Source organism: Pseudorasbora parva, chromosome 3 (assembly GCF_024679245.1).
Source record: "Pseudorasbora parva isolate DD20220531a chromosome 3, ASM2467924v1, whole genome shotgun sequence".
NCBI classification, from domain to species: Eukaryota; Metazoa; Chordata; class Actinopteri; order Cypriniformes; family Gobionidae; genus Pseudorasbora; species Pseudorasbora parva.
The window spans coordinates 8,804,749-8,832,121 of NC_090174.1; the positions used below are offsets into that span (position 1 = coordinate 8,804,749).

Here is a 27,373-nt window from a genome sequence, read left to right on the forward strand (position 1 = left end):
TTCACAGAACTATAATAATTCACATTTCAACCATGGCTATTCATCAAAGCCTCATGCGCACTTAAGTGTCACTATTAATCAAACAAATGACTAGTGCAGTTAGAGCAACGGCCTAGGGACAAATCTTACGTCTACACCTTGTTAAACATTAATATCAAACTCAAATACAGGATGTGCATATTTCACACTGAAGAGCATGTTTGTCAGAGACATCATAAAAACTAAATCTTTTACAGAAGTATATATGTTCATGTATAAACAAGTTTCAAGTGCACCACTGTGCATATATATACACATATACAAGTATCCACATGCACACACACACACATACATTCATATACATAAGCCATCAGGAGTAAGACTTTTTAAAAACCGTGTAGAAAATGTTTAGGCTTAATGAGTGTCTGTCAGATAAGGAACCTCATCAGAGCATGTTTAAATGTTGAAGTGCTTTTCATAAAAGCCCTATGAGGCGTTCAGAAAAGCCAGCCTTATAAAATGCAATGAAGTGGACAAAGACGTGTTCACTTTTAAGACACTGAATACTCTCGGTGCAGAAGGCACGGGTTGATAGGATCTGACTCCCCGTCTAAGCTGATTTGATGCGTTTCGGCTCAACTGACTTTTTCCATTCACCGCTTTTACAGCTTGGAGCTTCTTTGTATTAGCCATAAATGAATACTCAGCTCCTTACTTCTGTTCATTGTAGTCTACTGCCAAGATGCTAAATGGGATCATTTACCAAGCCTGCTCAATAAAACCAATGTTGCATTGGTATTAAAAGTCATCGTCTGATACGAAATGAATATGTTGTAATGGTAAAAAGCCACTAACCATGAAAAACTCATTGGGGTTAAGCACAATTGCCATAATTCCTAAGGATATTAAGGAATGCTCTGTTTAAACTAAAGTTTAGGGTGCAGTTTTTGCAAAATTAGTAATGAATACGACAAACCCTGTAGCAGTTTTAAAGTGGAACTGAAGCAGTCGGTCAAGTTTACATTAATTACTAAAGTGATTTCCACTTTAATAAAAAGTTATATAACAAACATGATTAATGTAACCATTAAAAAAAAAAATTATATATATATATATATATATATATATATATATATTATTTAACAAAAAGGAACACAAATTAAGTTATTTTTGATGAAATGTCCAACTACCACTTCGATGCTTCAAAAAGTTCATAAAAAGATCGTAACACTAATCCACATGAATTGAGCAGTTAAGTCCAAATCTTCTGAAGAGACTCAATCGCTTTATATGATGAACTGATGGAATGTAGGCTTTTATTCACATTTAAACACTGATCAGTGAACATAAACAGAAGCTCAACCAAACCTGCTTGACACATGAGAACAAACCTCATTGGTGCTAGCAGAAGCTCAATCATGCTGCGCAACACAAGAATGAACCTCATTGGTTCTCACATGTCAAGCGAACATGCTTTAGCTTCAGTTTACCACAACTGATGTGTGTTGATGAATGCTTGGGTGAATAAAAGCCTAAATTACATGTGTTCATCATCTGTTAAAAATTTAGACTAAAATCTCTGCAGTACTCCATCAACCAGACCTGTATGTTACAGTGGCCAGACGGAAGCCACTCCTCAGTGAAAGGCTGCCCAGAGTTTGCCAAAAGGCACTTTGTTTTAATGGCAAGCGCCATGTCTGGAGGAAACATCACCTGGCTAAAACCATCTCTACAGTAAAGCATGGTGGTGGCAGCATCATGCTGTGGGGGATGTTTATCAGCAGCAGGAACTGGGAGAATAGTCAGGATCGATGGAAAGATGAATGCAGCAATGTACAGAGACAAAAAAGTTTTAGACCTCAGACTGGGGTGAAGGTTCATCTTCCAACAGGTCAATGACCATAAGCACACAGCCAATATAACAAAGGGGTGTCTACGGGACATGAATGTGAATGTGCTTGAGTGGCCCAACCAGAGCCCAGACTTGAACACGACTGAACATCTCTGAAGAGATCTACAAATTGCTGTGCACTGACGCTCCCCATCCAACCTGATGGAGCTTGAGAGGTCCTGCAAAGAAGAATGAGAAAAACTGCCCAAAAATAGGTGTGCCAAGCTTGCAGCATCTTATTCAAAAGACTTGAGGCTGTAATTGGTAACAAAGGTGCTTCAACAAAGTTGAAGCAAAGGCTGTGAATACTTATGTAAATAATTTTTTTTAATACATTTTCAAAGATTTTAAACAAACTTCTTTCACGTTGTCATTATGGGGTATTGTTTGTAGAATTGAGGGTGAAAAATATTGAATCCATTTTGGAATAAGACTAACATAAAATGTGGAAAAAGTAAAGTGCTGTGAATACTTTCCGGATGCACTGTACATCTGGGAAATAAGTGGACACAATGTTGTATTAAAATATTTTGTCTCACTCACTTGAAATTAACGTGAAGCTTCCGCGAAGAAAAGTTTGTAGCAAGTGGCTTTGAGGCAAAGACGAACAAAAAAGTTCAGACGAGACTATAAAGGGTGACATTTAAGGGATAATAATATATATTAATTGTACAATTATTACACATATATGTTTTTTTTACCACATTAATAATTACAGGGACATATTGAATTGAGATTAATGTTTTAAATCTCACCAGTGTATAAATCCATTCAGAACAATGTACAAAACAATCGTCCAGACAAGATGATCACAACAATATTATAGTACTATAATAGGAAAGTCCTCTGATTTAATTTTAAATACAATTAAAAACAGAGACACAAGACCGCAAGTTGCATTTAAATGAAACTGAAGAATGTGTCCATTGTGATATGTGGATGTGCGCTGTGTTATAATGCGCTGCTATATAGACAACGGTCATTATAAGGAAGGAAATCCGACAGAATAGAATTTTGCTTAAAAAGTGAGTATATTTTTCTAATATAAAACTTATTGAAATGTTTTCAGTGTGTGCATCTGTTCTTTTTGAACACTTTCATTTAATTTTAACAAAACTGCGATAATGTTGATAATCATGATCGTTCTTAGCACTATAATCGTGATATATGAAGTTTTATTTTGTTAAGTAGTTTCACACACAGTTTTGCTCTGTGTCCATGACAGGATACCGGGAAGGGATGTGACATAACTACCTGGAAAGCAAAGGAATTATGATAATAACACATATGCTGTGTCCGAAAACAAATACTTTCCTACTATATAGTAGGAGAAAAACAGTACACCAACAGAGTAGTATTTCTGAATACATAGTATTCATAAAACGGCAGTGAAAAGTCCCCAGATGACCCACTACTTCTGGTGAGATTCTGAAGTGTACATTCAATGGACACTTTACTATCCCATGAAGCCACAGGAGAGGATTAATGAATATAGGTGAAAACATGCCGGATGCAGTATGTCCAGATAACATTGATTCACACACATTCATACCATATTCCTTTAATTGAGGAAAGGATATGTGGTGTGTATGTGGTAATCAAAAGCATACCACAGAACATGCTACTTGAGCAATGTTCTCTTAAAGTGATAGTTCACCCAAAAATGAAAACTATCCCATGATTTACTCACCCTCAAGTCATCCTAGGTGTATATGACATTCTTCTTTCAGACAAATACAATCAGAGTTATATTTAAAGGTCCCGTTCTTCGCGATTCCATCTTTCAAACTTTAGTTAGTGTGTAATGTTGCTGTTAGAGCATAAATAATACCTGTAAAATTATAAAGCTCAAAGTTCAATGCCAAGCGAGATATTTTATTTAACAGAATTTCACTTTCAAAGCCTACAGCGAACGGCCGGTTTGGACTACAGCAGGAAGTGCAGGGATGTAATGACATCACTAGAACCGTTTGTTGACTAACCCTCCGCCCACAAGAACACACAAAATAGAGGCCGTGGTCTTGTTGCTCTCCCACGTGGAGAAGAGCGCGCATTCAGCGCTTGCATCTCCCCGTTATGGTAAGAGGCGGGACCTTTCCGGGCAAAGTGCGCTAAGCTGCTGTCCAATCACAACACGGGAAGCGCTGGCCCAATCAGAACTTGTTACATGTTTCTAAAGGAGGGACTTCATAGAACAAGGAAATCATCAGGCCGTTTTTAGGACAGAGGAAACAGCGCTGTACAGATAAGTAAATTGTGTGAAAAATACAGTTTTTTTACACGCGAAACATGAACTCATGTTATATTGCACACTGTAAACATAATCAAAGCTTTGAAAACACGCGAAGAACGGGACCTTTAAAGAGTCCTGGCTAATCCAAGCATTATAATGGCGGTGTATTGTTGTCTCGTTTATGAAGTCTATAAAGTGCATCTCTCCATCATATAACTGTTCTATGCAACTCCAGTGGGTTAATAAAGGCTGGGTGAACAGTCTCTTTAAGGCCGGTTCACACCAATACCAATAACTATAACGATAACTATAATAATAATATATAACTATAGTGATAATAACTATAAAGATAACATTATTAGGCATCCAAACCAATGCAGCATTTTTCTGTTTATTCTAAACATGTGCTGCAGTTGTCGCCTGCTGCTTTAAATGCTCGAGCTCTTAAAAGCAGGATGGATTTTGATTGATTGTCACTGTTTTTATCGTTCATCAGCTGGAAAAAAAATCCTTCTGAAAGTGATTCCAACGATATAGTTTCTGTGTCGTTATCGTTATAGTGTGGACTTTTTAGAACTATACAAAAAATGTAACCCTTTGACCCTAATTATACCGGTAGGGTCAAACGTTTTAGAACGGTAAGATTTTTTAAAGAAGTCTCTTCTGCTCACCAAGGCTGCATTTATGGTATTAGAAATATAAAAAAAGCTGTAATATTATGAAATATTATTATTATTATTTCAGTATATTTTGAATTTTGAGTGTCATTACTCAAAATACTGTTTTCTATTTGAATATATTTTAAAATGTCATTTATTTCTGTGCAAAGCTGAATTTTTAGCATCATTACTCGTCTTTAGTGTCACATGATCCTTCAGAAATCATTCTAATATGATGATTTACAGCTCAAGAAACATTTATGATTATTATCAATGTTAAAAAAGTTGTGTACATTTTTTTTAGGATTCTTTGATGAGTAGAAGTTCAAAAGAACAGCATTTATCTGAAATATAAAGCATGTCTATACTGTCACTTGATCAATTGAATGCATCCCTGCTAAATAAATGTATTCATTTCTTTAAGTTCTTTCCCAAAAAATAATAATAATAATAATCTTACCGACTCAAAACATTTAAATAGTAGTACAATGTTACAAATGTTCTTTTTATTTCAGATAAATGTTGTTCTTTGGAACTTTCTATTCACTATTCAAAAAAAAATTACACAACCTTTTCACTTTTTCATAATAATCATAAATGTTTTTATCATCGTATTAGAATGATTTGTGAAGGATCATGTGACACTAAAGACTGGAGTAATGTCACTCAAAATTCAGCTTTGCTGAATTTTAAATGACATTTTAAAATATATTCAAATAGAAAACAGTTATTTTATATTTTAATATTATTTCACAATATTACAGCTTTTTTTTGTATTTCTAATAACATAAATGTAGCCTTGGTGAGCAGAAGAAGCATCTTTAAAAACCTTACTGTTCTAAAACGTTTGACCGGTAGTGTATCTTTAACATTATCGTTATAGTTATGGTCCATAGCTGGAGGGATTCAGTGCAGGAATAATGTCAAAACAAAAACACAAAACTTGAGATTACCATCATTGCTACTCACTTTTCATAAGTTTATCAGAGAGCTCACGGAGGCCACCAGCAGACTGGCCTTTAACTGGAGTGCCTGTCCTGGAGGAGGGCTGTCTGGTGGGCGTTTCTGATCTTAGGGTGGACTGCAGGTGGGGAGTCCCAGGCCGGGCTGCCCCCTCTGAGCTAACAGAGTTCCGGTGGCCCATAAGAGCCCCAGTGTGAGAGTTAATGTCCTGAGGGCTGGGGGTGTGAGGTCTGGAGGAAGTCCGGGAGGAGAAGGGGTCCTCTTCATCTCCCTCGTCCAGAGCTGTGGGCCTGCTGGGGTCGTCTGGGGAGTCTGGGGATTCGGGAGATCCCAGAGCAGCCGCGGGCTCAGCCAAGGTGCTGTGTTTGACTGAGTTGAGGCTGTGTGCCCTGACCCTCGACCAGCTGGTGGACCGAAAGCTCTCAGCCTCAAGCCAGAAGCGGACCAGGTGCTCAGCTGAGCGGGTCTCCATAAACTGAATAAAGTACGGCATGGCCACATTATCTCGCAGGATCTGGTCTACGGTTTTAGAAAGCCGAGAGCGAGTCTCTTGAAGGTGGTAATTGACACTGGAGCGACCTGAAAACAAAAACAAAAAAAACATTTTAACCACACAAACCATGTTTCTTTATCATTATCTTTGTCAATCACTTTTTGTTGCCAATGAAGCGTGAAAAATGAGACATTGCCAGACATCCCAGGAATGATTAGAATGATTTTTATGTGAAGGAGCATTATATATGTAGTGCTATAAAAATGGGGGTGTGACGTCATGACTGACAGCTTCTCTGAGTGAAGTAGTCACTGAGGCCCCAACTGATTTTTTAAAAAATTTTCTTGGAGCTTTAGCTTTATTTTCTACATTACCATGACTGTTGTTCTGCAGTAAACTGTACTAACAGATACTGCAGGAGTGTGGGCGGGGCTTTGATATCAATCAATCAATCAAACGCAGGTCCCAAAACAGATGTCACCGCTATATTCGGACATTGGTGGCTTTACTTTTCTTTAATGAAAGACAGTGAAGAAGTGTCATCCATCTTTTTTTTTTTACAGTCTATTGTTCTAAATCGCCAACAAGCTTTTGTTTATTGTGATCGGCTCTGTGATTGGCACTCAATTTTCCCAGATTCCATTGATACCATGTAGCCTATTCACTATAAATGATAAATGATATTTAGTCAGCTAAATATAATAAACTAAGCAACAGGCTAGTAGGTAAGAATAACATTTTTGTTGGATCTAGCAGGTTTGATCAGCATTTGTAAGGTGCTGGCTGCAGTTTATTTAACAGCCACTGGTGACGCTAAAAACAAGGGGCTTTGAATTCTACATAGCCTCCTTTAATATCCCAACCATAGACTGTAAAAAAATATAGACGACTCGACATCATCCGTTTCCGCTTGCCAGATTTGAAGCATTCAGGCGGCCAGCATGGCGCTGACATCTTGGGACCGAGTCTGCGCAGTAGCGATTTCGGGACCGGAGTTGCGCAGTAGAGAGCAGGAAGTACAGCTGCGATATCAAAAGCCCGCCCACACTCTCACAGATGCAGAACAATTCATTATGTTGGTGTGAAATAAACAGTCATGGAAATGTAGAAATTAAAGCTAAAGCTCTAATCTGCTCCCAAAAATCCAGAAAAAAGTCAGTTAGTTCCTCAGTGACAACTTCACTCAGAGAAGCCGTCGATCTCAGCTGTCAATCATGACGTCACACCCCCCGTTTTTATAGCATCAGATAACTAACTAAAACTAAACTTATTTAAAAAACAAACACTTGAAATAAAATCATTGTGATGATAACTGTCTTCAGTGACATAAACTAACTTTGGGGAAAAAATATTTGAAGTGTAATTTGATTGTTTAGTTTCACCGGGGGGCGATCGAGGCGCGAAAGCTTCAGTATCTGAGAGGGGTGCTGCAGGCTTGATCCCAACATGTTCTCACTCTCAACTTGTCACATTATAGCTGTCCCAATTCAGAGGCTGCATCCTTTGAACGACACATACTTCAAAGGCCACGCCATCAAAGGCCTCGAAGTTCGGACTTGCATTCAATACTTGCATTTCAAAGTTTAATCTGTAAATTTCTTTTTTATAAATCCCAACTCAACACCAGCATGCAATGAAATCTGCGGTAGGCTAGGCAGCAAAAAAAAAATTTGTTTAAAATCGAAAAAACGTATTGCAAAAACTGAAAAAAAGGAAGAAAAAAACAATATAATGATATTACAAATATCTTGTGTTGCAATCAAAGTCTTCTGAAGTCGTTAGATATCTATATATGAACAAAAATGATCCCGCTATGTGAACACACAGAGTCATATCTCCCTAACTTAACATGAAACAATCTGTCACAAGACACACAAGAGCTAATGACATTTCACAATCAAACCTGGAGGAAAGCTTCTTTTGGCGGCAACTTCTGAATGTGTGCACAGGATCTGAGCTTTACGGTACATGGAGACGGGGATGCCTTTTGGGTCTGATCCTTACACAAATCAATCATTTTGTTTCAGAACACTTGGAACATTTGTAACTTTTAAATAAACTGTGACTGTAGTTATATCTATCTGCATGTTATATCCTGTGTGTTATATTATGTCATATACAAATGGGTAGGTTATACACCAACACATCTAATTTCATTGCTACAGTAACATTTTCATCTCTGTGTATGGCATCAAATGTTTCTCATTTAAATCAATGGAGTACCCTACACATAAAAAAATGAAGCTAAAAAATTGACTTAAAAAAAAGCAATGCTTGCTTGTCCAAAACTCCCAGAAAAGATCCCTTGGTATTGTGTTCCGTTGCTGGGGTGTTCTAAATGGTTGCTAAGGTGGTCTAAGTCAAAAGATCCCATCCCTAAGTCTCCATATTCTTGTCCCAATTACTGCTTATCTAATCTTAATACTTAGTATTAGATGTTGGTTTAAATACCCTAAAATATGAACAGCACCTAACAGAGCACACCTTTAATGCCTCCAGCTCAAACCCATGGCATCTCCAGATCACACCCAGCTTTCTATTTGTTCTTATAAAGCAGTGGCACAGACATTGTTCCATAAATAAACACATACACAAAACAAATCTTATAATAGAGCTGTGACCTCATTTGAATGGTTTTGAAGGCCACACCTTTCAACACCACAGGACACCAGACGATGGTTGGGATGTGAACTCAGGGATCCCAATATCAGAACGCAAAAAAGGGTAAGGGCGGGAAAAATATGAACGCTCTTTGTGTGCGAGACAACACATCAAGATTTGACGTTGGAAGCATTGTCTTTAGCATGTGTCAAGTCACCTTGCAACACTGGTTTGCCAACACATGCGTTTCATAGTTACATTTCTTTAAATGAAAAGGAGGAGTTAGGACATGAAAACAAAAGACAGGACATTCTATAGGGCAGATGAGGGCAGATGATAACGCTGAAGATGACTTCTACAATTAGTATGACAACCAAACCTACTACAACAACCTGGTATTGATTAACAGTACGTTTCCTTACTGTAATAGATCTAATGGGACATTTTACAGTAAAACAATTCTAAATGTACAGTTTTGGGAAGTGAAAAATAAGTCCTTATACTGTATATTACAGTGAAAAAAACATTTCTCAAAATTCCTATTGACACTTTTGATGGATTTCATTGAAATTCATTTCTTGGTTTTTCTTGTCAGTTTTGTACATTAGGATTACATCTTATGTTGTTAAATTAATGTGTATTGCATTATTTTACTGTCATTCCAGTTCATACCTACACATAAAAAAATGCTGGGTTGTTTTAACCCAATGTTGGGTCAAATATGGACTAACCCAGCAGTTGGGTTGGTTTAACCTAGTGATTGGGTTGTTTTAATCATCCTGTGGTTGGGTTAAATATTTGCTTAAGACAACCCCCTTTTGCTGCCAAAACAGTCCTGACCCGTCGAGGAATGGACTCCACTAGACCCCTGAAGGTGTGCTGTGGTATCTGGCACCTGACACCTTTCTATCAGAACCAGTTTTAACTTCTTGAGAAATATGAGCTACAGTAGCTCGTCTATTTGATCGGACCACACAGGCCAGCCTTCACACCCCACGAGTATCAATGAGCCTTGGCCGCCCATGACCATGTTGCTGGTTCACCACTGTTCCTTCCTTGGACCACTTTTGATAGATTGACCACTGCAGACCGGGAACACCCCACAAGAGCTGCAGTTTTGGAGATGCTCTGACCCAGTCATCTAGCCATCACAATTTGGCCTTTTGCTCAAATCATTAAGCTTGCCCATTTTTCCTGCTTCTAACACATCAACTTTGTGGACAAAATGTTCACTTGCTGCCTAATATATCCCTCCCACTAACAGGCGGCGTTCACCTGTGTATTATAAAGGTAAAAAAACAGAATTCAGTAAATTGGTATATTATAATTATTTCCGTTACTTAAATATATGGCTTGTTACTGTAAATTTAAGATTAAATCTAAAATGTATATTTTTACAGAAAGTGCTGGCAATACAGCTGACATATTAATTTAATGGATTCATCAGACCACCATTTTTTCAATAAATGAAACTTTTTAGCAAGCAAAATAAACAATGAGGCAATATAATCGTATAATAACCAGGTGGTTATGTAATAGTTGTGACAGACCTATTGTGAAAAGAAGCACTTGCATTAGAAACAGACAAACAGACATGGACATATTCAGAGTATCCGTTTAAAATGGAGGAGCTTGTCTGAACAGGTTTCCACCAATCACAGAGCTAAAAAAATGTTAAGAGATTACGGCACTCCACATCAAATCCAGCAGGCCAGTGCACTGCAAACACCATTTCTAACACTCCAGAAAGCTTCACTAAATCCCCTCACTACTGTGAGAAATCCTGCTCCCTCGGCCGTGAACACACACCAGATTTCATTTGAAATGCTCAGCACAAAACAGTCAGTTATAGATCAAATGTTGCTAACAATACGTGCTTAAGTTAAAAAAGTAGAGCTGCTTTGAGAACAAATGGTTTAGGATAAGGGCTTTCACGTGGGGTAGTTATAGGAACTAGCCATCAGGGCATTCCCCCGAGAACTAAATGTTCCCCTGGAGGTCATTTTCCCGGATGCATTCACACCGCCAGTAGGAACTCTGAAGTGACGTAATCCAGCCAAAAGTTACGCTGTTTAAGCATGGCATTCAACAACTTTAACAAATGAAGGATGGATGTCGGCGTGATCGAAACGTTTTGGCATCACTTTTTCAGGACTTGGTTCAACCATAGACTGTAAAGAAAATATGGACATAGTGTCCGTGACGTCACCCATAAGATTCCAAATAGCAGTTTTGAAGCGTAGAGACGAGCTAGTGTGTCATCGCGCGCCAATGTACAGCATCCACCTGGATGATGCGACGGCAGCCATATTGCGCCAGAACGCTTACCACACACCAGCTGATTGGTGGAGAGGTGACCGAGTGATGAAGCCAATCAGGATATAGGGATGACTAGGAGGCCATGATGGACAGAGGCCAATGGGCAAATTTGGCCAGGATGCCGGGGTTACACCGCTACTCTTTTTCCGAAGGACATCCTGGAATTTTTAATGACCACGGGAGTCAGGACCTCAGTTTAACGTCTCATCCGAAGGACGGTGCTCTTTGTCAGTATAGTGTCCCCATCACTATACTGGGGTGTTAGGACCCACACAGACTACAGGGTGAGCGCCCCCTGCTGGCCTCACTAACACCTCTACCAGCAGCAGTTTTCCCAGTTGGTCTCCCATCCAGGTACTGACCAGGCTCAGCCCTGCTTAGCTTCATTAATAACAGAGCGGAGCAAAGCGAGTGCTTTCAATTAATTCCTATGAAAGTTAAGCTTCCATATGCATGAAGAGAAAATGTCTCACACACCGTGAGTGACAGCTAGTTCGTTAATGCGTGCTCTGTGAGGCCGTGAATGGATGACAGTCCAGCCATGGACATTTTAGTTTTGTTTTTTAATAAGCGCCAATTCGGGGGTGGGTTGCTTGAATTGTGGGTCCATTAGCCTATTTTACTTAAAGGGGGGGTGAAACACTCAGTTTCAGTCAATCTCATGTCAATCTTGAGTACCTATAGAGTAGTATTGCATCCTTCACATCTCCGAAAAGTCTTGAGTTTTATTATATTTATAAAAGAAATATGGGCTGTACCGAGTCTTTCCGGGGAAAAAAACGAGCGCCTGGAGGCGTATCGTGTGGGCGGAGCTAAAGAATGACGATCGCGAACAAAGCGGTGACGTCCTCAAGCGTGGAGAAACCCATGGCTATCTCAGCTAATACAGATAATGATCCAGAATAAAATCTGAGGCAGAAATAAATCGAACAGGAGAAACGGCAACATCAGGACGTCCGTCTCTGTGGTATGTAAGTTACTGTATTTAGTGGCCTGTCAACATTTGTGTGTCTTTACTCGCAGTTTATGAGGACATGATTTGGTTTATGGACTATTGTATGCGACTAGACCTTAGCATAGCAAGCAAAACGGTTTTGCACGTCAGACTAGTGTAACGTTATACAGAGAACAGCAATGGAGTAACCTTTAGCGCATTTGAATGAGGAAGCACGCGATCGTGTCGTTTACTGATGTTTACTCACGCGACGATAGCCAATAGCAGAGACATTTGAAGCAGTTTTACTCACCGACATCTTCCAAAGCAGGACCGAACCTTTATCGCTGGGACCGCTCCGTCAAAAACACACTTCTTTGGTATGATTTGGTAAAGTCCTGACAGCAGTGGCGTGGAGATCCACTTTGAGACGCGACTGAAGCATGTTGTAAAGCTTCCCGTCATTTCTGCGTTCAAATCGGTTCAAATGCAGCGCTGCCTTCCCGGAATGCTGTGCTGAAGCGTTGAAGTCGCTCGACGTTAACCATAGGAATAAAGTGGAGCGTGGCGCGCTACATAAGTGTTCACGGACGAGTTGATCTGCACCTGAGAGTGTTTACGGGCGTGCATATCCTCTCTCGCTCTAATCACGCGCGCGCGCGCACCCTACCGGGAGAAAAGCCCGTACGGCCCATACAAGGACCTTCCGATCTATTAACGTCAAGTCGAGCCATACTCGAAAAAAACTCTCTGAAACTTGTGAGAAACCGGAAGGAGTATTTTTGACACAGAAATAGTCCATCAAACGTCCAACATTTGTTTTTGAAACTTTGTCTATGTTTAGGATGGTAATCCAAGTCTTTAACAGTGTAAAAAGCTCAGTATGCATGAAACAGCATTTCAACCCCACCCCCCACCCCCCCTTTAATGAAAAACACAACAACAAAACAATACACTGACAAACTCCCTTAAATAGGCGCTTTTACATTTCACATTGAAACCAAATCTTCCCCGATCATCTAAAATCTAAACGGCAGTGGGGGCGGTGCTAGGGTGTGCAAGTGATGTAACCAGTGTTGAGTCTGAACACCAGTAACACAGACTATCATAGCAATTTTGCCTTTTCCAAAACAAAATCATCTCAAGCAACCATTCCTTAAAATCCCTGGTAATAACTTTTTTCCATGAGACCACAATTGTTTGACAAACATTAAAGAAACACACAGTCTATATATTAAGACCTACTGTAATGCACAGATCTAATAGGCTATAATGTTCACACATCAGATGTTAATAATAATAATAATACGTTTATTTTATATAGCGCCTTTAAAAGAAGCTTCTCAAAGCGCTGATGTTTCTCCCCAACAGTTAACCAAACGTTCACATAAGACATAACAGATAATGTTTGCGTGAATACTTGCCATGGCAGATATTTTGAAACACTCCTCTCAGAAACTGAGAAACTTTTAGATGTTTAATTGCTATTTGGAGCACTGGGATCGCTAGACGGGGGCTTGATGAACTAATTTTTCGGACGTTTTTCAAGCTGTTTAGCTTGTAGCTCGAAATTATCCCTTGCACATTCCGACTCCTTTCGCCAGCAGGGGTCACATATAATGGTATGTATAATTCATGGCTAGTGTACCTAAGTCTCCGAAGTGTACTGCCTCCATGTGGCTAGGCTGTTTTTTGAGGATAGCAGTGCGGCCACGGGCAAAGGAGTCCATGTTGGCTGAGATAGCATTGATGGCCACATGACTGGGTCCCGCCGCCTCCAGGATAGCATGATGATTACGGCCGCTAAGGGAGGGGGAGTGGGGAGACACTGGGGCTGGAGAGGGGCACACAGAAGGAACATTACTACACAATAAAATTCTAGATTTTGCTCCGGTTTTCTAATCTACAAACCAGCACTGCTAATCTTGGTAAGAAATGCTTACCACATGCTGATAAACCTCTACATGTCCTCCACTAATTCTTCTGTTGAACACAAAAGATATTTTGAAGAATGTTGGTAACCCGACAGTTGATGTAGCCCACTGACTTCCATAGTAGTTTGTAAGTGAGTTTGTTCTATCAGCTTGTTGATCACCAACATTTTTCAAAACATATTCTTTTGTGTTCAACAGAAGAAAGAGACTGAAGAAAAGAGATTAAGTAACACAATTTTTATATTTTTGGCTGAACTATCTCTTTAATAACTAGCCTGGGGAGGACATGTAGAGGTTTATCAGCATGTGGTAAGCATTTCTTACCAAGATTAGCAGTGCAGTTGAAGGTTGCATTTGAAAGCTGAAGTAGAAGTCAAACTATCCCTTTAATTTAAGTCTATAAAGCCTGCAAAGCTTTTTAGTGCTACAGCTACAAATGTAAACTTTCTAAAGCACATTAGGCAGTAAAAAAAAGTCTATAATTTTAATAGAGTTAACAGAATAGTGTGTATGCGTATGTATGTAAAAATGTCAGAAATGCGAGTTTATATCTTGCAATTCTGACTATTTCTCACAATTCCAAGTTTCAAGTTCCAATTGGGAGCTATAAAGCCTGAGTTACGACATATAAACTCTCAATTCCAAAATGTCAGAATTGTGAGATATAGACTCGCAATTGAGAGAGAGAAAAGTCTGAATTGTGAGAGAAAAAGGTCACAATTATCTTTCTTTTTTTTTATTCAGTAGCTAATCAGAATCCAACCAGCATTTAAGGCAGCAGATGACAAAACTGCAGCACAGGCTTAGAATAAACAGAACAATACCGTCCGCTGGTGTAGATGCTAATATAGTTATCATTATAGGTATCTTACAGTTATTCTTGGTGTGAACCTTTAGTCTCTCACATTTTGACACTACATTTTCAGACTAGGTCACATGCCATGGAACTCAAACTATAACTTGATACAAATTAACCAGGTCTATTGTTCTACATTCTAGCATGTTCTATGGCAGCCCATCATAACATCCCAATAGTTACAATAATGAAAAAGGACCATCACGAGTCTCACCTTTGCTAGCTTTGGCATCTGCTGGTCTCTCAGGTTCCTTTCCTTTAGCTGCGAGATAAAGAACATAGGAAATATAATTTATAATTTACAACATCCCTTGCCCTAATGCACCAGATTATTTAGCACAACAGCTGTTTGAGAGCCAGTCGCAGACACCCATTATATAGGCAAAATAGGCAGTTGCACCAGTCCACACATCACTTATTTTTGAGTTTTTCCTCTGCATGTTTTCTGGCCTATTTGCATGGGGTGAGGCCTTGCTAGAGTTTGTCAGCAAAAAAAAAAAAAAAAAAAAACAGCGGCAAACATACAGACTAGCATCATAGAGCACAAAACGACAAGCATTTCCAACATCCCATTCATTGTTGGCAGGAGTGCAAGAAAACAGTGAGGATGATATTTGTCTATACAATTAGCAGCAGCATGTAATACATCATTTAAAACATTTCATAATCCTCTGCTGTGCTCGAAATATATTGTTATTAACTCGCATATATCTGATGGATGAAGAAAACAAAGTATAATGACAAGACTGCCTAACAGAGAACAAAAAGAAAAGGTTCCTGTTAAATAGGACATGGGCTGAAGGCATTCTTCCTTCCCGTAGGGCACTGACTGTCACAGGATACATGTATATGCTCTTTGTCATGCCAACAGGAATACTGGGAAAGATTTGTCTTCTTTATTAAGTAAAGTTACAAAACTGCAGATCAATTTTTGTGGTTTATTATGTATAACATTCCCACTCGTATTTTTGACCAATGAATTCCAATGTTTTCAGTTGTGTGCTTACCTTACCAAAGTTAAGGGGAGAAAATGTATAATGATTTTTATATTTACTCTTAATGAAAATGTTCGGGATGAACGGCTGGACAGATTTAGGGTGTGTTGTGTTCACACTTGTAATTTGGTCTGGATAAAAAAAAAAAAACCATTTAGTCCTGGTCCACTTAGCATTCACACAGGCATTTTAACACAGAACCTAAAGGCATAGGGATACGTTCACAGCCTGCTTAGTCAGCTTTTATTACATATTGCCTGTTTTGAGACAGAACATCCAAAACAATGCTGTGCGCTGGGCTAAACATGCTAAATGTATGTGCCTAGCCTACATATGATGGTATTTTACATATGATGGTACCAGCTGAGGACTTCTGAAGAGCTAATAAAATGTGTAGAGGAGTCAAAACAGTGGTGGCAGGAATCCCTCCATCACACACACAAACGAAAATCTGCTGCGAGGAGACGCGATTCTGGTGCCTGTGCCGAACTGTGATGGGCAACATTATGACTATGACAGATATCCTTTAGCATTCAGTTCTTTTTAAGGTCGCATCCTGTGACATGTCCCATTTTTGGCTCGCTTACTTGTCTTTGTTATGTTACGTGCCGTGTTCATATTTATTTCAAAAAGCATCAGAGTCCGTTTGGTGCGCAACAGGGTTCATATGGCAGTTTACACTTATTCAAATGAACCTCACTGACAGAGCAATCACACCAGGATTCGTTTTAATCAAACCAAACAAGCTTGAACGCATCCATAGTCAACCAGGGGGCCGGGGCCGGGCCAAGGCCCTCTACAAACCTCTGCGTGGGGGTGGGGGGCTTAGCAAAAAACGAAAACATATAGATGTACAACGTTAAACTGACATACTTTTTTGTTCATTTTTTTTATCAGCTTAGAATGGAGGGTCGTCAAATATTGTCGTGAACAAGAGGCATTTGAGTCAATAAAGTTAAGAAATATTGGTCTAAAATAAATAAAACATTTCCATTTGACCTATGAAAAATCAAGCTTGTTCAGATACAATCAGATCAAAACTATGAATGAAAGATGTTCCTTGTCTAAAAATTCCAAATCAATTAAAATGGGATCGAGCAAGAATTAAAATAATAATAATAATAAAAATACCACAAAAAAAATCTTCTGTTTGAGTTTATTATACGATTCATTGTTTTATTCCATTATAATATTCCAACATGAGGTTTTTCTGACATGGCTAGCCTAACTGTCAGACGACTGACACAACACCCTGCGTGCTACTTTAATGTTTAAGCGAACATCTAAAACAACTGGGCTTTTGTAGGAAGCAGCGTTATTTCAACAGAAACATGGAACTATAATTAATAACTTTTCATTTGGTGGTGTAGCCTAATTTAAACATCAAAACGTGCACTCGAATAGGGAATATCCAATCCCTCAACAGCTGTTGTACGCGATGTGCAGAAGATATGCATAAGCATAAAAGGGATTATATGGCCAAAATAAAGAATAAAAGAGTTTTGATGTCACATTCATGAGGACGTGAGCTCAGCATTGGTCCAGAAAAGCCTATACTGTCCATCATCATCATCGAGCGGGGCACTTCCTTACCTTTCCGCCTGAAGAACGACATGATGAATCTGAAGCTGTGAACGCTCGCTCAGCTCAGAGACAACATCCCGACAGCTCCCGAGTCCCTTCATTCATAACACTATATCACGCGCAACTTTCGCTTTGATTATCCACATCTGCGGTCACTGTCAAAACCGAAAAATTTCCAGTCCCTTCTCAGCTGGCCCGGTCGCCATATTGTCAATAAACGCCTCACTTCCGGAGTGTCTGCGGCACAGCGCTTCTGCTGGAATTATGGGAAAAGACCTGACAAATCAAAAGACTTAATTCCTATACAGGCCAGATAAGATTGCTATATTGTATCGTGAAGAATATAGCCTACTGTAGCGTCCTGCAAGGTGACTTTCCTTTCACAACATTTCTGTCTGTATTACACCCGTCATTGTATGTAGGGTGGACTTGGATGATGATTACATATATTTTGCAACTCAGTAATTACCTTCGGATATTAATATTTTATTCAACTCATGGCCAGTATTATGCATGCATTTATATATTTATACACTGTAAAAAAAAAATCAGGTCTCCAATTGAAAATTTTCTAGTGACTGGTCACATCTAATTTTTTTAATTGGCCAAATTGAATTTCAGTTAATGAAATTGTATCAAATCACAGAAATTCAATTTGGCCAACTGAAAAATGTAGATGTGACCAGTCACTACAAAATTTTCAATTGGAGAGGCCTGAAATGTGTATATATATATATATATATATATATATATATATATATATATATATATATATATATATATATATATATATATATATATATATATATATATATATATATATATATATATATATATATATATATATTTATATGTGTGTGTGTGTGTGTGTGTGTGTGTGTGTGTGTGTGTGTGTGTGTGTGTGTGTGTGTGTGTGTGTGTGTGTGTGTGTGTGTGTGTGTGTGTGTGTGTGTGTGTGTGTGTGTGTGTGTGTGTGTGTGTGTGTAGATTTATTGCAATGTTTGTCTTGCCAGATGAGTCTCAGTCATCTGATTGAGTTTTTACCCATGCCTGCCTTGGAACAGTATAAAGATGGCATGCATGTAAAGTGTAAAAAAATAAAGTCAACATGGTAAAACTGAATGAATTTCGTGCATGAAATCAAAATTGACTATTGTTATTATTATTATTGATATAGTACATAATGTAATATAAATAAATTACACGTGCAAATAATTTTTTTTATTAATGTTCCTTCATAGTCTTTAAATCGAAATAACTTCCCCTCCCAACTTCTCTTCTCTGATGACGTGTTTACTGGCACAAGGGCAGGGCAATCTGTCACTCACATGAGATAGACCAATAGCAAACCACAACCATCCACAACCAATCAATTGTCAATGGACAAAATCAAGTCCTGCCCTACATTTTTTTTTTTTTTTTTTTTTTTTTTGAGAAGCAGAAAAAAAGGGTGTTTGAGGGGTTACTCTTTTTTCATAAATCGACACGTACAGCTGTCTGTCAGAAAGCTACTTATTTAAGTCTATAAAGTTTTAAATATGGATATTTTTCTCATGCAAATTAACTGCTTGACTTCAGAAGGTGTTTATTAACCCCTGGAGCCGAGTGGTTTAAATTTTTCATGGATGGGTGCACTTTTTTGGGCTGGACCCCCATTCACAGTCCTTATGAACCCGGTCAGAAGGGGTGAGAGATCACCAAATTGGTCTGAGGACAGACAAACCACAGGCCGGCAATAGGGTGTTATTAAACCAAGGCTAATCGATGCACGAGGGCAAATCATTGAAAAATGAATGAATGAATGGAATGGAATTTTTAAGTACAATCAACTTGGATGTTTATTTCAACTAAGATTATGTTAAACTGACTTTAAAAATGAGTTAGATCTTGTATAACTTATTTTGATGAATTAAAACAAGGTAAAAACATATGTTGTCATAACCTATTGAACATTTATTTTTTTGTAGTGTGTACTGAGGCATACAAAAAGTCATTAAAAAAAATTCATGATGGTTATGGGAGAAATGTGTCACCATAACAAGTGCATTGCACTTTGATGTTTATGGGACTGCTTAGCCATGGACCAATCAGAGTGCCTATGACTTTTGTCCACCATCACAAGTGGTTTACAATGGGCACGTGAGAGCGTCAGACTTGGACCTTGGAACAGTGAAAGAAGGTCACCTGGTCTGGTGAGTCTGGGTTTCTTTTACATCACATGGACAGCTGTGTACGTGCACCATTTACCTGGGGAAGTCATGGCACCAGATGCACTGTGGAGGGAGTGTGATGCTCTGGGCAATGATCTGCTGGGAAACCCTGGGTCCAGCCATTCATGTAACTTTGACACGTACCACCTACCTAAACATTGTTGCAGATCAGTACACCTCTTCATGACAATGGTGTTCCCTGGTGGAAGTGGCACACTGTACACAGGGATGGTTTGAGGAACATGATAAAGAGTTCAAAGTGTTGCCCTGGCCTCCAAATTAACCATATCCCAATTCAATTGAGCATCTGTAGGATGTGCTGGTCCAATAAGATCGATCCACAGCGGCTCCCCCTCGCACCCTTTAAGACTTTAAGGATCTGCTGCTAACATCTTGGTGCCAGATACCACAGGACACCTTCAGGGCTCTGGTAGAGCTCGTAACGCAGCGGGTCGGCGCTGTTTTGGCAGCACGAAGAGGACCAACAGCTTATTAGACAGGTGGCCACACGCATCACACGTGTGCCCATAATGTTTTGGCTCATCTCTGTATAATTGTGAGTTAGACAAAAGCAGAAACCTGGCAAGATTGTCAAATTGATCAAATGTCCCTTTACAGTTCCATCATCTATCTTGATTTTCTGTTCTGATAACATTCTGGACCCTCCTATGAAAGAGACTTTGGGTCCTTCACATTATGCCAGGCTAAATAACACACAATGTGACATTTAATTGCGAAGTTATCTTTAAAATGTGGTTTAGTTAAAACCTTTTAGTTGACAGCCATTTTTTTTTTAAAAAGTGTAGAAAAATAACAGACAAAACACTTCACCATTAAGAATTTTTATTGCATGCAAATCTTGAACAATGCCAAAATATTTTGTACACTTGTGCGATGTAACAGACGCGTACAAAACAAAAAAAATAGGCCCAAAGTACCTCAACTTGACATGTTCTGTCCAATCTAATTTTATAGTTTCCCTTTTTTTTATCTTCCCTTATGTTTTTGCAACCGTTAAAACATTTATCTGAAGCAGTTTACACATGGAGTTTCCTGCTCTGACTGTCTTCTCCCGGGAAAAGCAGATATCATCAAGCAACATCCGTGCAGAAAACACTTTGGACGTCACCATCATTGTTGCCCTACCCAGGAGTCCAACAAACAGAGAAGAAAAACTGCAAAGAGAAAACCAGACAAAATAGAATTCAAACAAAGATAGAAAGACAAGAAGACGAGATGTTAACGTGCCTTTTGCTAATATTATAACAGAAGGGCTCTATGGTGGATTATTCTTACCTCTATGATCAGCTGGTGCTCATTTCCTCATGGCCTGCTCAATGGCCGTCACAATTGCTTTTAATTTTGAATCAGAGTCAACAAACCCATCTCCATTCTGTCAGAGAAAATATCAGCCAAATGTTAAACTTTAGAGCTGTACTTTACCATAGTAGATTTGAGTAGCAAGCTATTCATACAAAAAGAAATGTACTGCAGTAATTAACAAGACATGTAACTGTAATTTAAAGTCAGCATGAAATCAAAATGGACAATTCATGTGCTTGTGTAATCTTGAATGAACCATTTCCCTGCCGCTCGCAGCTTCATCTCTTCTCTTAGATGACGTGTTTACAGGTGGGAGGGTGGGACAACCCGTCACTCACATGAGATCGACCAATAGAAAACCAGAACCATCCAACCATTCAATCAATTACGATGAACAAAATCAAGTCCCACACTACATTCTTTCTTGTGCAAGATATTTCCCTGTTACATGTCACAATAGTTAAAGGAACTGTATGTAAGAAATCTATTTCAATTAATCATAAAAAAAGTCCTGGTATGTCACTAGACATTAAGAAATCATGTTCATTTAAAATTCTTATATCACTGACAACAATAGTCCTGCAAGGATATTGTCATTTAAAAGTTGTTGTTGCAGCCCTCAACTGATGTTGATGTTTTGGCCTTAAGCTCCACCCTCCACATATCAACCAATCATAAAGTCAGTAGTTTCTGCATCCGGGTTGCCAGCTCTGCACTAGTTATCACAGCTGCAGCTACAAATGTTCCTGTTGGATCCTGCAGCCTATCTGGCAACCTCGAGTCAGGGGAAGGGAGAGAGGGGATACTAGCCTGACAAGCCAGACCCACATCAAGATGTTTGGTCTGGAAACTCACCATAGACAGGGCTCAATCCGAGGGGCGGGATAAACGGTTGTCTTTCAAACTCCCTCTGCACGCGATAGGATAGCGCTACAACCAACCAGAGCAACGAAGGTCAAGCAGAGCTTGTTGATAGATTAAACATTCACCGTATCCGGTCGGCTAAACTCCGAACAAATCTTCCCTTTTTAAGAATGACTTCAGTGCTGTTCTTTGTTCTTTTCTCAGAGAAAAGCTTAACTCCAAGTCTTCCAGAATCGCAGTCAAAGCTGATTCGAAAGACCGCCGCCGTTCGCCAGTTTCTGTGTTTACTAGAAGCACGCAAACGCAACTCGGCCATCGTCATTATGGCCCCGCCCGCCGACTCTATACACGATGCGATAGGCCTGTCCACAGTTAGGCGAATACAGCTCAGAAGGGTATTGAGAGTTCCTAGACAACACTTGCGGGCAGATTAAATTTGCTGCCGCTAGGGTGCGTCTAGATTTCTAGGCTAAGGGGATACACCTGCAGTACCAGTTTTGGCCACAATCTTACATACAGTCTTTAAGAAGACTTAGATTTCAACTTTGGTTTCATGCCGACTTTAAATACAATTTAAGTGAGAAACAGTATGAAACCAGGAGTCATATAAATGCAATATATAGCCTATTATATATGGTAAATGCAATATATAGCAGTGAGAGGGGATCAACTCTCTTACCTTCTTTGAGTGCACCAACTTGTCATTTACTTCCACCTCAAACCAGCCTGTGGTTGAGGGTGTGCCCTCACTAGTCTGAGCATGAGAAAGAGTATTTTGAGAAAACAACACTAACTTTACTCATTTGTACATGCACAGTTAACAATACATTGCGTTTTATTTTCAAAATGATAACATCATAAAAAAAATGTCAATAATTTAAATTACATACGATCTCAAGTTCGCCTGGGAATTCATCCTCAAGCAACGTCTTGAGTTTGGTGAACTATTTGCGAAACAAAAGAGACATGTCATATAGATGCTCAAGATTCTTCCACAATTTAATATTATACAAATAATATCTGAGTAAATAAAACCTACCTTGGGCCTGTACCCTCATCCACCACTAGAGGGAGGGGAGAGAGAGAGAGCAAGAGAGCGAGAGCGATTAGTCAAACCTTAATTTGCATGGTAACTATGGTTTTGAACATAGACTGTAAACAATTTTGAACCTACTCTAGGACTGTTTTGTGAAAAGTGAGATTCAGGAAATCAGAGAAAGCATTATGATTCCAGTCTTGTTTATTAAGAAAAGTTAAAATGTTAAAAAAAATTATATATACTGACTACAAAATCTGAATAGCATAAAACAGTCAAAACACATCGAAAATATGGAAGGCTCACGAAAATTAATGAATAAACATTTACACAATTAAGTAATAATAATTATAATTTTAAAAGGTGAAAATATTTTAACCTATGCAGAAATCCAAGCAAATGCGCAAGGGTCCACCTAACAACCAGAACACATTGATCGAAGGAGCAACAGCAACACGGCTTGTATGTGATCAATGCACGACACGGGATGGAAAATAAATGAGCTTTTATCGTTTAAAATGCTTTGTTTTGTTTGTTTGTTTTTCTCCTGCGCATTAAACTTATCACGTAATTAGTTCACAAATCAGTAATTTAGATTCAAAGTTAAATCCTTTGTCTAATAACTGGATTGAGCCTCAACATAAATAGTACATAAATAACCTACCAGTAAACGACATGAACTTTGACGGTCATGCTGGCAGTTGCTGCGAGTTTTGAGTTGATCAAGCGGTGGCTGTGCTGTGGAGTGTGTACGGACACTGAACTGATGTAATTACGTTCTGCTCTAGAATATGTTTTGCTGCTAGTGTTATTTCCTGGATTGTTATAAAAGGTTTGAGGCGGGGCGACTGACGCACCAGCACACACCCCCCTCGCGTGCCATGATCCACTTCCTGTTCACTACAGAGCAGCTAAGGTCGTTTGCCAAACAATGGAATTGTTAAAATAGTCCAGAGCTTGTTAGTCGGGTTAGTCGGGCTGCGGGCATTATCGTTAAAAGGTAGATCAGACTGTTTGCATAAAAACTGCTCTTACAAGCTAGTCATATTATTTTTAATGGGACTAGTTAGTAAGACTTGCAACTGTGATTTATGTACCTTTTATTGTGCAATACATGGACATTTGATATGATTATAGGTTTCCTAATGATATCCAGCCTTTTTATACAGCTTCTACAATAAGTAACAATCCCCAATATTCTCAGAATTATAAATTAAAAACATATTATGCTACAACTACAACACGCAAACAATTGCTGCAATTACTCATTGACCAATTTTTATTTTTATTTTTACGTAACTACAATTTGAAATGTAATAAGGCACTTTAGGCTCTACAACACTTAAAAGGATAGTTCACCCAAAATTTAAATTAGCCCACAATTACCCACCCTCAAGTCATCATAAGTGTATAGAACATTCTTCTTTCAAACAAATACAATCAGAGTAAAAAATTAAATAAATAAAAAAAGTCCTCCTTTCAATCCTTTCCTTTCTCCTTTCCTGCGTCTCAATCAGCTCCCTAGTTCACTAGTCAGGGCACTGATCAGGACATAAGTCAATGGGCTGACTCCCATATCAGTGCCCTGACAACTAAACTAGGGAGCTGATTGAGACACACCCCCTGTCTCTTCCAAGCTTTTTAAAGGCAGTGAATGGCTGTTTCTGTTTTGAAGTCCATTAAAGTCCATGTATCCATCCTAAAACTGCTCCACACAGCTCCGGGAGGTTCATAAAGGCCTTCTGAAGCGAAGCGATGTGTTTGTGTAAAAATATCCATATTTAAAACTTTACTCTCTGACTGAAACAGAAACAGCCATTCACTGCCATTGTAAAGCATTATAATTAGCCAGGACATTTTTTAATATTACTCAGATTGTATTCATCTGAAAGAAGAATGTCATATACACCCCTATGATAACTTGAGGGTCAGTAAATCACGGGCTAATTTTCATTTTTGGGTGAACGGCCCCTTTAAGTTTTGACATTTCTGTGCCTTGGCAAGTCACAAGGGTATTTATGTAACCAGCCAAGGCACTACAACCTGTTCCAAACCCTTGGGCAATCTGTAACATCAAAACAACTCATCTTTTGAGATCATATGTCTATGGAGGATTTATTCATTTGAGAACTATAAGTGAAGATAGGCATTATACAAGTAAATACATTAGTATTATTCATGACTTACATGTTGATGTAACAACAACGAGCGATAAGTTTAATGTCTCGGGGAATAATTAACTCAAAAGGGATTTAATATTCAATATTCATGAATTTATGAATATGATTTGCCAGTTGTTCATTACGTATTAAAATTTTCCGATAGGGAAAATTGTTTAATTAAATACAAGTAACCCTTTATGAAATTGCTTGAAATTATCCTACTAAGTTTGTCCTGCAAATTAGTTATAGACTTTTCAAATCAATTCTCAATAATGGATTACTGCTTTACGAGCGCATGAGAAACATTAACTTTACTGATCAGGATAAGTTCAATATTTCAAATGGTCATACAGTTTACTTTACTAACATAGTAGCATAAGCAGTTAGGTAACGTTTAGATCGCAAGTTTCATTGACTTTGTGTATGTGGCAGAATAACAAACTCAACTCATTAAATGTCTTTTGAAGGTTTAATAAACACAGACTAAAAATAACACTACAATTCACACAGAAAGTACCTACTAAATATGCATCAAGAGAGTAGAAGTATAGATATTAACGAAAGAATACATAAAAGAGAATAATGAATAGACTGAAGTTAGAGAGAGATAAAAGAGAGAAAGAGAGACAAAGAGAGAGGGAGAGAGAGAGACAAAGAGAGTGGGGGAGGGTAAGAAACAGCTTTCCTTCAGTTCAACCAAATACGACCTTCACGGAGTTAATTTATCCCAACGGGAGAATAACACACCCTCTTTACAGCAGTAAGAATAAGAATACTTGCATTCTTTTTGGTTTCGTTTTGGCTTCTCGCTTGTGTGTGTGTCTCTGCGTGTCTCTGCGTGTCCGGCGGTCCTTTCCGAGGTTGGGAGGGAAGCGGCTGTTTGCTTTAGCGATGCTTCGTGTTCTTGAAGATCGGATTGTAGAAGAGAAGATTTTTGGAAGAGATGAGGCCTGCTTGGAGGGCCTGCATTGGTGGCATGGCTTAAGTGCCAGCCCCCCCCCCCCCCCCCCCCCCCCCGTGGGTGTTGGCTCCCACAGGAGAGAGTTGAAGAAGTAAAAGCCAGAGAGTTTCGGAGAAGAGAAGAGTTGGGGCCTGCTTGGAGGGCCTGCATTGGTGGCCTGGCTCAAGGGCCAGCCACGATGACGTGTTGGTTCAGCCAGAGAGAGAAGAGAGAGGGAGGGAGGGCATCCGAGCACCTCTTTTAAGGTCTGGGAGTAGTCCCACCCTCTGGGGTTAGACTTAACCAATGAGAGTGTTGGGATTTCCCGGCGGGAAATTCCTCAGCAGATTTTATTGTCCTTTGTTTGAAAGTTCGACTCAGTGGGTCTCTGAGTCTTCATACTATAATTAAGGCAACAAACACACACTGCCTTTTCTGAATAAGTGATATACATGGAAGTGTAAGTCGTGAAGTGAGCATTAATTTGATAGGAGACATGACATATATGAGGTTATCTGAACTAGTACTTTGTTAAGACAAAGACAAAAAGATGCAAAATACCATACAGAATAAACATTTTACAAGACAGTTATGTGTTTACATATAATGTCCTGGGGTGCATGTTCATTTATAGATGGTTTGTCTATAATTTGAGGCAAAAGCTCTGTGTCTTAAACTCTTTGTGTATAAGACTTCATGTGGCCGAATTCTCTTGGGGGCCATAAAACACCTTATCAGATGGTTTCCAGGGTGACTGAAGAATCTCCCTCTGTTGTGTTGGGGGAAGGTCTGCCATCAGCACAACTTTCAAAACCTATTTGTTAAATGTAACTGGCGATTGTGTGTTTGATTCGCCTGAGTCGCTACATAATCCCCCCTTTCGCTAGTTGTTGTCCCTCCTATGGACAACAACGAGCGATATCAAAGATTCAGGAAGATCAGACACACCATAGCCATGCTAGGCTCCAGTTGTTTGTGTCTCCTGAAGTGATGGTCGTTCCACGGCAGATAAGGCAGACAGTAGCCAGTTCAGGTCTCTGTGCTTGTGCAGCAGGTGTCGAGGCAGCAGGTGCCCTGACGGTGCGTCATCTGTCATCCAGAAGTCCGTTTGTGTGGTGCAGGTGTGCTGTGGGCTTTCTGCAGCCCTGGGTGGAACCATGTTCCTCGCAATGGCAAGTCAGTCCTTTAGGTCTCCTGCCTAGGAAGATGGACTGTGCATCTTGACACTTTTATGTCCTATGCTGACTAGGAACTTTTCAGAGGGTGCCTCGCATTGTGGCCAGGCTGGGTGCCTTCTGGTGATCCACTTTGGTTTCTCTGTTTCAAAGTTCAAAGTCATTGGGGTTTTGAGAATCCCTTCAGAGGCGGCCTTGTGTTCGTTTAAGGCCTTCTTTCTC

The 27,373-nt window shown here is 39.2% G+C and overlaps 2 protein-coding genes across 4 annotated transcripts in view; both read right to left on the minus strand.

The window, feature by feature from the left end:
* The window catches only part of akap10 (A kinase (PRKA) anchor protein 10), a 34,217-nt gene extending 16,526 nt beyond the window's left edge, over positions 1-17,691 (minus strand). For all 3 annotated transcript variants that reach the window (XM_067437735.1, XM_067437736.1, XM_067437734.1), the window contains exons 1-4: positions 17,451-17,691; positions 15,077-15,124; positions 13,721-13,906; positions 5,732-6,304 (exon numbers count right to left, since the gene is read on the minus strand). In XM_067437735.1, the coding sequence (XP_067293836.1) occupies positions 5,732-6,304; positions 13,721-13,906; positions 15,077-15,124; positions 17,451-17,472 (829 nt within the window). In that variant the 5' untranslated portion in view covers positions 17,473-17,691. The remainder of the gene's footprint in view (positions 1-5,731; positions 6,305-13,720; positions 13,907-15,076; positions 15,125-17,450) is intronic.
* A 2,786-nt stretch (positions 17,692-20,477) lies between these two features.
* On the minus strand, positions 20,478-23,700 carry selenow1 (selenoprotein W, 1). The gene is made up of 6 exons (XM_067439931.1): positions 23,539-23,700; positions 22,878-22,902; positions 22,729-22,782; positions 22,518-22,592; positions 20,948-21,044; positions 20,478-20,826 (listed from the first exon to the last, which is right to left on the minus strand). Exons 1-5 carry the CDS (start codon positions 23,565-23,567, stop codon positions 20,967-20,969), a joined length of 261 nt encoding a protein of 86 aa, XP_067296032.1. The 5' UTR covers positions 23,568-23,700; the 3' UTR covers positions 20,478-20,826; positions 20,948-20,966.
* Between the last annotated feature and the right edge of the window lie 3,673 nt (positions 23,701-27,373).